This window comes from Anser brachyrhynchus, assembly GCF_964034855.1.
Source record: "Anser brachyrhynchus genome assembly, chromosome: 6".
Taxonomy (NCBI): Eukaryota; Metazoa; Chordata; class Aves; order Anseriformes; family Anatidae; genus Anser; species Anser brachyrhynchus.
The window spans coordinates 22,367,548-22,379,848 of record NC_137700.1 but is presented as its reverse complement, the minus strand read 5'-3'; the positions used below and the strand labels follow the sequence as shown (position 1 = coordinate 22,379,848).

At 40.5% G+C, this 12,301-nt stretch overlaps 1 protein-coding gene across 28 annotated transcripts in view; it reads right to left on the bottom strand.

Moving 5' to 3' along the window:
• PCDH15 (protocadherin related 15) overlaps positions 1-12,301 on the bottom strand; it is a 539,977-nt gene that overhangs the window by 79,153 nt on the left and 448,523 nt on the right. For 27 of the 28 annotated variants that reach the window (XM_080598442.1, XM_080598431.1, XM_080598457.1 and 24 more), the window contains one exon: positions 11,573-11,685. In XM_080598442.1, the coding sequence (XP_080454568.1) occupies positions 11,573-11,685 (113 nt within the window). Of the gene's footprint in view, positions 1-6,341; positions 6,381-11,572; positions 11,686-12,301 lie in introns of all 28 variants that reach the window. The other variant, XM_080598450.1, reaches the window with a different exon arrangement.

Genomic DNA, 12,301 nt, shown 5'->3' with positions numbered 1-12,301 from the left:
GAAACATGAGCCTTGATTCTTTTGCAGAGTAACACCACGGTAAGCTCACTTGTACCTGAATACACATGCACAGCAGTACATACACATGGCACATCACCCTGGCTCTGATTCTTCTGCCTCAAACATGCTATCAGCAGTAGAATTAAATTATTAAATTCATGACTGCTATTTAATTGATTAAGCTACAAAACTGGTGTTACACAATGTTTATTAACATGCATTTTACAAATGCAAACGTTAATCTTCGAGACAGAAAAAAGGCTGTCAAATCTGAACACATTTCAAGCTGTAGCTCTTTTGATGAGGTCAGAAATGTAGGCCAGTGAGAAAAAAAGATCCATTTTATGTTGCATTACATATTCTTTTGTTTTCTTTCTCTTTTAAGGCACATGATTTGAACAAAAACCTTATTGACTGTATATTCAAAACCTGCATTTCATCTGAAGCACACTTTCAGCCTATTCTTTTAATGCAAATGGCCTTGTAACCTCCCCTCTGACACAGCTGAATTCAATGAATTGACAAATCAATATCAGTTAGAAAGAGGCTTTTGTGTTTGCTATGAGAGGTCATAGAGAGAGTGGACAGAAAACCACCACAGTAATGGCATTGATTTAATTTCCCTGATTTAACTAAGGTGATCAAGTTCAAAGGGAGCAATACATCAGTGGAATTAAAACATACAGCTGGTCTCTTAACATTTTGCTGAAATGTAGAGAAGCGAAGCAGTAAAAGACAAAGGTATACAACTGACAATATACTGTTCTTTATCCTGTACTACAAGCTCTAATAAGCTTTCTTTGGGAATAAGCTCATTATTTTCCAATTTTTGAATGACTAAGATCTATAACAGTGATTTGTGTGTGTGTGAGTAGGAGACATACCATTAGAAGCTATTTTAGGCAACAGGCAAGGACATTTTGAGGCAATAATTTTGCATTACTGAATGTTAAAGGCTGGTTATTTTTGAGAGAAGACCTGACAGCAGCAAGGCAGCTTGATCCAGTCCAAGCCACCCAGACCAGGCTTAGAAAGCAGTGGCAGTGAACAGGGATGATGCTGCTGGGGCGAGCGCACACAACGAGGATTCAGAGCCTCTGAAGGTATTTGTGTCTGATAATGCCTGCAACACCTCGTTGAGCCTCTGAGCTCAGCTGCAAGCAGAGTCATTACCCTGCCAGCCATGGGCTCTGACCGCATGCAACCGCAGGTCTCTGTCACTGTCACTTCTGTGGGACTGGCTCCTCCATGGGACTGGCACGTCACTGCCCTCCAGTCCGATTCTGGTCTATTTGAAACATTTTAAATGAAACAGCCACTTCCTGAGCTTCCAGCAAAACACATTCTCAAATACATGGTTTCTAATACCCCCTCCCCCCACCCCTTACTTACTTGCACAGGCAGCCACGCACATGCAATCACTCCAGAAGGCCCTGTGCATTAACATGACTTGCACATGAGAAATCTTTGGGTGAAATGAGATAAAGAGCAATTAATGCGCTCTTAGCCACCTCAGCTACAACTCAGTCCACCCGTGGTCTTAATCTTTCATCCTGAACACAACTGGTCTTAATCTTTGATCCTTTGCACGACTGTCTTTTAACACTGGCAAAATAAATTTATTTCTGTACCAACAGTTCATTTACTCACGGCATTTTTCTGTAACCGTCACAGCACTGTGCAATTTGGCCAATACTCGCTGGAATGCTTTCACAGAAACAATAAATACTGCTGTCTCGTTAGCATCCAGGATGGGATGGTCCCCAGGAGCAACCCCAGCGCTGGGGCGCAATGGAAACCCCGTAGGATCCCCAGCCTCGGTGCGAAGCCACCCCACCTGCCCAAGCCCTTCCTAACAAGCCGTGGTAGGAGAAGAGGGTCCCAAAGCAGCAAAGTATAAAAAGGAACAGCTTCAACTGCTTTGTGCCATGCTGAGATAAGGCTAGTATCCGGCAGCCTCGGATTTGGGAAAAATAATATGCTTTCAAATGGATCTAAAACTGACATTCAGTAATACGCCTTCTGTCCTACTCTTTGGATTTAGCTCCCCCAAAGAAGTTTAAGAATCGCCTGTATTTCTCTCTTTGAGACCTCTACTGTATTGCTTGCTGCCTTCATGCCATAAACTGTTTGCCCCTCAAAAAAAGACAAACAAAAAAAAAAACCACAAGACAAAAAAGTTCATAACCTAGAAGAAAACAGGATTAAAATAAATCCATTATTTAAACAGAAAAAAATACAAGTTATAAAAATGTAGTTATCTTTCAATTTGCTATATCTCAATTACTCTAATCTTGCATCAGGGGGGAAATGAAGACTGAATACATATTAAAAACACACTGGTAAGGTATAATTATTTCTAAACCCCAAAGCATAATTTTAACTTTTCCTCTTTTTCGCTTTTTCTTCCTGTGCTAAACAAGCCAAACTCTCATTCATTTTTCAATTTGTCTGCTATCCAATACGCTTTAAATTCACCATGAAATTTTTCCATCTCCAAAAGCATGAACATCAGATTTAATCAAAAATCAAATTTAAAACCAGCAAACCCAATAATAAATTGGAAAATTGGTTTAGCACTGAAGTTTAATAGCATGATGTGTACGTACGCTGTATTGGACACTTCAGTCAACTGTTTGGTGGATTTTATTTTAGTTCATGGAGGCCCACCAGCACAGGCCAGAAGATAAGCATTTTTATTTTATTATGTTTTTAATTGCTTTACTAAAATTCTCATCTTGACTTGATTAAAAATGTCATTTGGACCTCTCCCAGTAACATCTTCCCCCTACCTTCTCTAACATAACAGCTTCTTAAGACGTTTTGGCCTTAGCTACTTTTAACTCTCAGTGGCATTTTACCTGAAGTTTTCTAACTGAAACCTTTCTGAGCATTGTACCCACTCCTGCACAGATTCTTTATCTTAATCCTCATGGGAAGTGATTTCTTTTTTTCCTTTTTTTTTTTTTTTGGTCTACCTGATTATTTGCATTAAAGAGAAGATATGTAAGCCATTTATATATATATATATGTATATTATTTTTTTTTCTAGAAAAACGTTGAGTGTAGACAGAGCAATAGAAATTTTAAAATGAGGCAAACTAACAGTGAAGTTATATGGAGACTAAAATAGCTAATAACAGATCTACAACAGAAACACTTAAATAGGCCTGACCACAGTTGAGTTTTTAAAAACATGGAAAAAAAAAAAGGTACAAGTTTAACTGGTACAGTGAAGCAATAATTAAAGAAACAAATGAGAGAAGTATCGATGGCAGCTCTTCTAATGGTTTCACCTACATTTAGGCTATCTTGTTTCCTGCCCTGGCTCAAAAAAGCAAACCATCTAACCATATTTTAGAGCAGTTATCAAATTCTCAGTTTCCAGTTTGCATAACTTTAACAATCTGAACAGTTTGACAGAGTCTGTAATTCTTTTTCTCTGGAAAAGATTACTTTGTTCTTCACTTGATGCATTTTCCAAGCATTTTCCATCTCCAAAGTGTGCTGAGAAGGATCATGTATTCCTTACTGTACTTAATATCCTCACTTTCTGTCTCAATTCTCAAATTGGTTCAAGACATTCTGACCTTTTTGTGGTATTTATCTCTGAAACAGATGACAAGGGAGTTTGGACACTGTTACAGTGAGCCCCTGTCACAACCTATTATCTTTTAAACCAAGTGTCAGATTTTATTCCCACGAACTCTCAGTCATCAGGCATTATTGCATGTGTGTGATCCCACTGATCTTCATAAATGAAAGCTGAGGTCACGAAGATATAAATATTTCTGTCAGGATTACTACGGAAGCAAAAAAAAAAGGAAAAAAATCCCTGTCAAGCAGAATGTAGGACTCCCTCACATATGCAGATCTGCCAGACAGACGGGTATGGACAGGATGAAATCCCAGGGCAAGGTTTATGCAGTGGTTTTGTTCTCTCGTAACATGCTGCTAAGAGCTGGTAGGGGCTAATACTGCATTTCTGTCTGCACTTCTATTCCGCATTCCCATTCCTGGAGTGATTTACTTCCACATTTCATCTGACTGAATGTGGATTTGAAAACAGTCGTTCAGTGCTGACCCTCACCTACACCAGACGCAGCAAGGCAGCTTCCCTGCATGAGCTGCACCCCGTGCTGCTTCTGGTGCAACCTGGGCAGCACACAGCTGCATTCACCACATTGTATTGCATGCAAAAACACAAAGTGAGAGTTTCCTTCTCGTTTGGCATAAAGTAGTAGATTTTAGTAATTGCAATGCAGCATGACTTAACTCAGCAAAACAGGACAAATGGGCAATCCTTCTACTGCACTGTAATCATCAAACTCCCTGTTTTTTCAGTGCAACCATGCTTCAGTATCTGCTGTAGAAACCATTTAATTTCCTATTTTTTCATAGCCACATGGTGAAGAGTGCTTTTGTATTTTTTATGACAGAACAAATAATTGCCTTGAAAACACTCCCATGTAACACTGATTCCAAAGCTGCCACTGACACACAAGGCAAATTAAAAATGCATGTGGGAGCCCACGTGTCATCCCTCTTACTGCAGGTTCCCCCCACCTCAGAGATGCTACACTGAAAATGCTGCCTGTAGTACTTCATTCTTTGTCATGTCTTCCCTTTATAGAATGCAAATTCTATAGTGGGAAATGTGGGATGAGCAGCTGTAAGACTTGACCATCCTAGGAAAAGGGTTACCCAAATGGCAGCTCAAAATCCACCAGCATTACACAAAAAGCACCTGAGGGACAAAGCTAACATCCTTCACACTCCTGCTACAGGAAGAGGGAAATGACCCTCCTGTGGTGTAGCTGAGCACTACTTAACATGACATTGAGCTCAATGAGGAGAGAAAAAGGAAAATTTCAACAGAGGCTTAAAAAAATACAGCTCATGAGCAACCTGATGAAAACATGACCAGATTTAAGGCAGAAGCTTACATCCTACCACTTTGACTGACTGTTTTATTTTGGAAGCACCTTGATTCCCTGAATAAAGCCATTTTCCTTGAAGGAAACAAGTTATGACCTCTCAAGTACTCGGTTCTCAAAGCAATGTGTCAAAGACAAATACGTAAATCACTAGGACAACAGCTTTGGAAACCTCACTGGTGTTCATGGGTTGGAGATTTCTTCCCTGTTGGTTTGAACAAAGGACTTCCTCTGCTGCTGTCCTGATTCCTGAAGAGAATTTATAAGGAGAAGTTCTAGGAGATGTATAGATTAATTTGTTCCTCTCCCAGGAATAACTCATTTTTCTAAATACTCGTATTACTTTCTTTAATCTTAAAGAAGTTGGGCCATATTTGTAGCATACTTAGGACAAGAAAAGCAAAGCTGCCTCAGACATAGACAACAATGGACAAGCTGTTCTGTGCCAAACGGCACTTTCTGGAAAGAGGTACAGAATTAGATCTCAAACACTAAATGCTACCCGTAGCCTCAATGCCTCTGTGCAGGATTCTCTATACCCTCGTTCACCGTAACTGTTTGTCTAAACAGCAGGAGACCAGAGAACTGGGAGAAGCCTCTTGGAGTAACACTTCCAAGTGACTCCTGACAGGCACCTGCAATTTTGTTTAGTGAAACCCTACGATGCATGGCTATTTGCTTGGATGGTACTTGCCAATGATGTAGGCATTAAGTGGAATTAATTAAGTGGAAAATATATCCTATCTTTTGCTGAGCAAGAGAGGTCCACATGTCACATAAGCTCTCTTTTACACAGAATATGTTTTCCCAGTAGAGTGTTGCACCTAGTACAGAAGTACAATGCCACACTACATTTATATCTAGTAACACCCTCAATTTTTCAACTTCACAGATTTCCTCACAAATTGGAACCAAACTTCAGATTACTGTATAAGCGGGTGCATATTTTCAAACAGGACGGGGACTGATAACACAGCACTAACAGGAACTAAAGGTTTCCAGTATTTTCCCTTTTCTGCTATCGAAATGGCTGAACACCTGTTTAACGTGCCCACAGGCAGTAATTAGGAACCATGACACTGTTTTTGGTTAAAATTTCATTTCCTGCTACAGCAGCACATCACTATTAGCAATGACCTTCTAGTCGCAAAGAGGATGTGGTATTTATTAATTAACAAAACAAAAAGATACAAAGTCCCTTTGAACCCTTTTTTTTCTTTTAAATGAGAATGTACTCATAAGAGGACAGGCTTGCAAAAAAAAAAAATCTTTGTATTCATCTGAGGTTCACTTCACATCTGGTCTTCACTGTTCCATGGTGCTACTAATTATGATCTGTTAATTAAGAAATCAAAGTGCTGCCATTACCTGTTTGGAAGAAATGGAAACTTCTGGATCAATTACCTGTTTTAGGGTTCAGTCAAGAGGTGATCTGCGATGGAACTGTCAGGACAAGAGAAATAATAGCTTGGAAAAGGAGAGCTCAAAACAGCTCAAGTCATTTTCCCAGGTACGTGATTTATTACCCAAGACATGGCTGTTTCACCAGCACTAAGCAGAATGATATCAAAGTCAGCATTAAAAACTGTAAGAGACTGCAAACGGCCACAGCCGTTTCGGGCAGCGCTGCAGAAAGCCTCATGTGCTGGCATCCCCTCCTTCATCCCTTCGCCATGCCCGACTCCCCCAGGCCCTGGCTCACTCTGGCTGCGAGAGGCAGAGTGAGTGGCAAGTCAGGCCGTGTCCCCACACTGCTGCCCAGCATCCCGCACACGGACTCTGGCAGCTGTGCCTCCCTCTGCTCTCAGCGCTCCAGAGAACCAGCTGAATCTGACTGCCAGCTGCCTGCGGGGAGGCGCGGCAACATGAGCATCAGCAGCACAGTGTCCTTGCCCAGCAGCAAGAGGTCAAGTGGGCTCAGAGGTGATCTATCCACACGCAAATAAATGTCTGCATGTTGTATGCCTTCGATGCTTTTTCATTTTTGCCTCTCCATCCTTGGTGTTTTTGCTGAACTAGCAAACAATGCTTGGTTTTCAAAACACTTCACTTTGCAGGCAGTGCTGCCATCAGCTCTCTCCAAGTCATAATAACCAAGACAAGGTCAGACAAGGATCTGAGTACAGGAGGATCCACATTCCTAATGCCGTTAAACCCTGCAGCTTCAGCACAAACACCCCAGCCAGGAGCACAGCCTGCAGTACCAGCCGAGGTACCACAAAGACAGGCTGACGCCTACGGATGCAGTGGAGGGAGCTGTGGGAGTTGTGGTGCAGTGATGCCTGCAAAGGACAGCCACGTGCAGCGAGCAGTAGGCCAAAATTTTATTTTTGGATTCTCCAAGATCTTGACTTCTCTTTGCTGTTGTTTTATATGCGTTGCACAACAACACCTGGAAGTCTCCAGTACAATTTACAATCCAAAGAAAAAAGGTAGATGGGAAAAAAGGAGGCTAGTTAATTTGCTCCAAGTTACGGAAAAATGCAGTGGAAAAGCCAGTGGATAAAAGGCAAACCTATTACTTGGCCGCTGCCTCCCGTGGAAGTCGCTTTAAGACATGGAAAACAATCAATCAAACCCTTCTTTAGGATGAACAGGGCTCGAGGCAGAAACCCTAATGTGCTGCTGTAGGGCTGCCAGAGCAACAGCTCAAGGCACGGCTGCACTTCCATCTCCCTATCTGCCCAATGCGGCTATGCCTTTGTGATCGTGCCATCTGGTCCCCTCTTCTCCTACTTCTCTGCATTTATTTCTGACTTGTAATACATCCTGCAACTGCACAGGCAGCTTTATTCTGTAAAACTGTTCAACTGTAACCTTTTTCTAAATACACAGAAATGAAGTTTGTAAAAGAGCTAGAAAAAAATGTGTTGGTATCATCCAGATTATGGCAATTACGCAAGCAAAGATCAATACTAATCCACTGCAAAACCACTAGTTTTCAATCCCTTCAAAATTCTAGTATCCACATCCAAAAGTTAATTATTTTGCAGACAAGCACCATTACTCTGAGCTGACATTTACCCTAAAGATATAGTAAGTCAACTAAAAAATAAGGCTTTTTGAAACCTGCCAGTTTCAGCTTGCATCACTGTCTGGAAACCAAAGAGAAATGCAGTTTGCAGTCTGACAGTCCCTGAAAACCTTAGGAACTGAAACCTGTCCTGCTCCAAAATGTCAGAGAATCTCAGAACTGAATCAGAAAGTTTTGGGGTTGCTTTCATTCAATTTCTCACACTGAAGAAAATGAGTAAGTGCTTTTGCTACCCTCAAAAGACTTTGAGAGGCTTTTACAATGGTGTGCATCTCAAAAAAATTACCAAGAATGGAGTAAGACTATTTCTTTGGAAACAGAAACCAGGCTATTCAGCTAATCCTATGAATTCGTGAGGAGAAGATAAGGGGTTATTCGGTTGTCATCTAAAGGTATTTTGGGGATATGAACAACTTTTCTTCAGGTTTTCTTCATTGTAGGGAAATAAAGGTCCCATCTCCTAGGATACCACCGAAGCTCAAGGTAGCTTTGGGAAATGCGTGCTCGATTCCTCTGCTGAAGGCAATGTAAACTCTGCCTGCACTCCTGCAGTTCAGGGTCTCTCCCCACAATTGTGCAAACAAAGCCACTTTGCTGGTTACAGTGTGAGCTGCAAGGTAACTCTTCTACACTGCAGAGGGACCATGCCATGCTCTGAGTATTCCTAGGGCTGTGCTCACATGCTGGACTCTGCCCCACTGGTCTAACACTGCAGCTACTTTGTAGCCTCCCCAAATCAATGGACATCCTAGAGCACGCCACACTGCTCCAGGTAACATTTACCACTAGGTAATATTCAAGAACAAGCTCCTTAAGGGTGAAGGTCATTTGAGAAAGTTATAAAAGAAAGTTATAAAAGTCAACAAATCGCATTACTAAGTGTGCACCTAGTAGTGAAGAGTCTCTTTAGCTGCTGCAGGCTGGATTGTGAGGCTGTGTGAATTAGCTTTTGTAGTTTACCCAAAACCTGGAATGTCTTGGAAAGGCCTCTGCATCATATTTCATGCCCTTTTGTTAAACACAACTACTGAACTAGCTTTCTCAATCCTAAATGAAAAGGTTTCTTCCTTTTCTCCCTCTCCTCATTAACTTGCTCCATACTTCCTGAATTGGGTAACAGGACATCATACTGTACCCTGCAGCTTTCCACCTTTTCCACCTTCCCTCTCCTCATGGTTAATATCTATCATTAGCACAATGCTGGTTATCAGTTCCAGATATTTTCTCCTACTTGCCTTCTTTTATAAATATGATTTTACTTCACAAGCAACACACTACAAGAAATATCATAGGAGAGTCTCCTTTAAAGATTTACAATGCTTTCCTGATGCTGACACCATTGTTACAGCCTATGCGTGGCAAACATCACCCAACAAAAGTTATCCTGTGGATGAGGTTCTGCCCGTTGCCGGATCCATTTAGCCAGATTTTTGGGCACTCCTTCGGAATGCCCTGCCTGCACAGGTTTCTGCGGCTTACAACAATCCCAGATGCTGCTTCCAGGCAGGGAGAGGGAAGGGTCGGGGCAGAAGCAGCTCCCAGCAGCACGGCTGGGACAGGACAGTGCTCTGTCACTCCACACAGCCACCTGCTATGTGCTGGCTGCTGAGACTGGGACAGGGACGTGATTGTTTCTGTACCCCGCTGCCTCTTCTGACAGAAAGCAAGCCAATAACCAAAACTGAGTTCTGGACTACTCAGCGTTCAGAAAAACATGATGAAGCCTATTGCTACTTTTCCTGCCGTCCAACTGCCTTCAACACAGGTTTCTGTTAAAGCAGCAAGCAGTAATGCACTTACTGTAGAAAGATGCTGAGCCTGTTGCACATTAACAGCTATCGATATTGTGAGACACTTGAACACTGGTGCAGTTTTTGGATTTTTAATATCTACAACTGACTCAAATCTTTATCCCGGAGCATTTTTTTTTCACAGCTACACACATAGGACCTGTTTGTATTTTTCATGAACACAGTAACAGAGAAAGCTAACTATTACAGAAAAGCTTTAAATACTGTTCAGATGGCAGAAATGCAGGCACTCACATGGTATCTAAAATTACAGAAAGAAGTGGAAACATTTTTATTTAAAGGTCTACCTTTTGTTACATTACCTAACTACACTTCATACATTTGAAGATATTCAATAAAATAATACAGGAAGTGGCAGGAATATACTCTCAAAAATCCTTCAGCAAAGAATTATCTTTTGTGTTATCATTAGATACTAAGTTTATCATTTTGCACTATTCTTTCAGATTTCATACCTCTGTTTCAATATTAAACGCAAAATTAGTACAGTACTGGCAGTATTTTGCTATTTTTCAGTTTCTTCAAAGCTCTAATATTCTACCTTCCATTATCTTTATGGGATTTCTTCACAATTCTAATACTCTAATCATGAGGAAAAACAATGCACATTGTGAATTTTAGTCTAAATCCCTTAAAAGAGCAGAGCACAACCTTTCATTAGGGTCTAGTGAAGCCAATAACACTACGCTTTATTTCTGCTTACTGATTTCCTACAGTACTCGGTTTTGAAATGAGATGCACAAAACCCATTTATATTCTGATACTGATTATAATGCTACTTTTGATGCAAGAGCACATAATGCAGCAAGGTTGTAACTTCTTGATACATGGAAGCTGTGCACACTGATCCCATTATTTCATATCATCATAAAAATTTCAAAAACTGTTTATGAACATTTTCACTGAAACAATATTTAACAAACTCATCAGCCTGAGCACCCTTATTTATTTATTTATTTAATTATTTAGTTTTAAGAAAATAGGGTTCATTTATTTTAAATTATCAGTGTAAACTTTTATCAAATCAAGACTGGGTAGTAGTAATAATCACCTGCACTTCTAATGTCAAAGGCCTAAAGCTTGAATTCCCCTCTTGTCCAACATGAATGGTGTACAGGACCAAAACATGCTCAAACTGACTGAAGAAAACAACCTGAAGCCCCTTTGATCCCAGCTATACCTTCAATGCATAAAACTTTTTGTTTATCCACACAACTGACATTTTCAACAGCTTCTAAGAGGAGAATTTATAACAAATCTCTCCTCACTGTTCTCACCCACAGCCCTCAACTTTTCAGTTGGAGACAACCTATTAGGATGGTAAAATTGCAGCACTATCTGGTAAGATCAGGGAATGGCTGGCTGCCAAAAAAAAATGTGGCTAAGAGGAAGAAGCAACTCTGAAATATTTTGCTATCCCGACTTTGTCAAATTGGACTGCTGCAAAAAAGTCCTGCAAGCAATTTCACACAGTCGTGCTTCTGAGAAGCTCGAGCGTTGGCTCTTTCCTTAGAGCAGCATCAAATTCTGTTTCCTAAAGAAGTGTTAACATCACTAAATACGTTATCAGCTCTAAGCACATAACATTTTTGGTGCACTGGTTCAAACCTTATTTTTGTGACTTATTTCCTTCTGTGAGTCAAAGCGAACAATGGAAGGAACAGAAGTTGAGGTATTTGCAGAGGAAGTGCTTCCACACTGTCTTTTCATAACCAACGTGCATCAGATTGGCATTCAAAGAGGAATTTATTTCAACTTAAAAAATAACAGTGAATGAATAAATGCTTTACCTGTATTCATCCTGTGTAAATCGAGGAATTACTGAAGGCTGCAGTACAGCAATTTCTACAGTAGTGGTGTTGGACTTCACAGGATCTCCATCATCATATGCAATGACCACTAGCTGTAAGTAGTACAGAAAATCATTTTTAGTAGAGGTGAGAGCATTATGTTGACTTATAATAGTGCTTTTTGTATTTTCAGGGTCTAACAAGTCAGATGAGAACGTCTTTCACTGCAACTCATACATTGTATAAGAACAAAGCAGAGGAAAAGGGTGACAGCCATCTGCAGGTTGAAGCATATGCTAGAAAATTTACAGAAACATAGTAAAATGGAACTGGAATTCCATAGCCTTCTACAAATACATCTCCAAAAAATGCTGGCAGCTTCAAGAACATAACTTACATTTTTCATGTGCTTCCCTTTGCATCTTATCAAAGACTGTCCTTACCCAAAACTCCAGAATCCCTTATAACTTTTTAAAAGGTGTAATTCAGCTCTACATTTAAGCACTGGAGCGCTTATTATCAGAAAAATACCTGCAACTCCCCCAAAAAAACAAATGAAAAAAGTGCTGGGTAAGACTCTGTGCTGCTGACAGACGTTAATATTTAAAACTGAGGTCCAATATCAAAATAACTATGAAAGAAACATGTTCTATCCCCAACTGACAACAAAAGAACTCTGAAAAGAGATACTCCAGATGCTAAATCATGGACAAAACCAGATCTTCACCA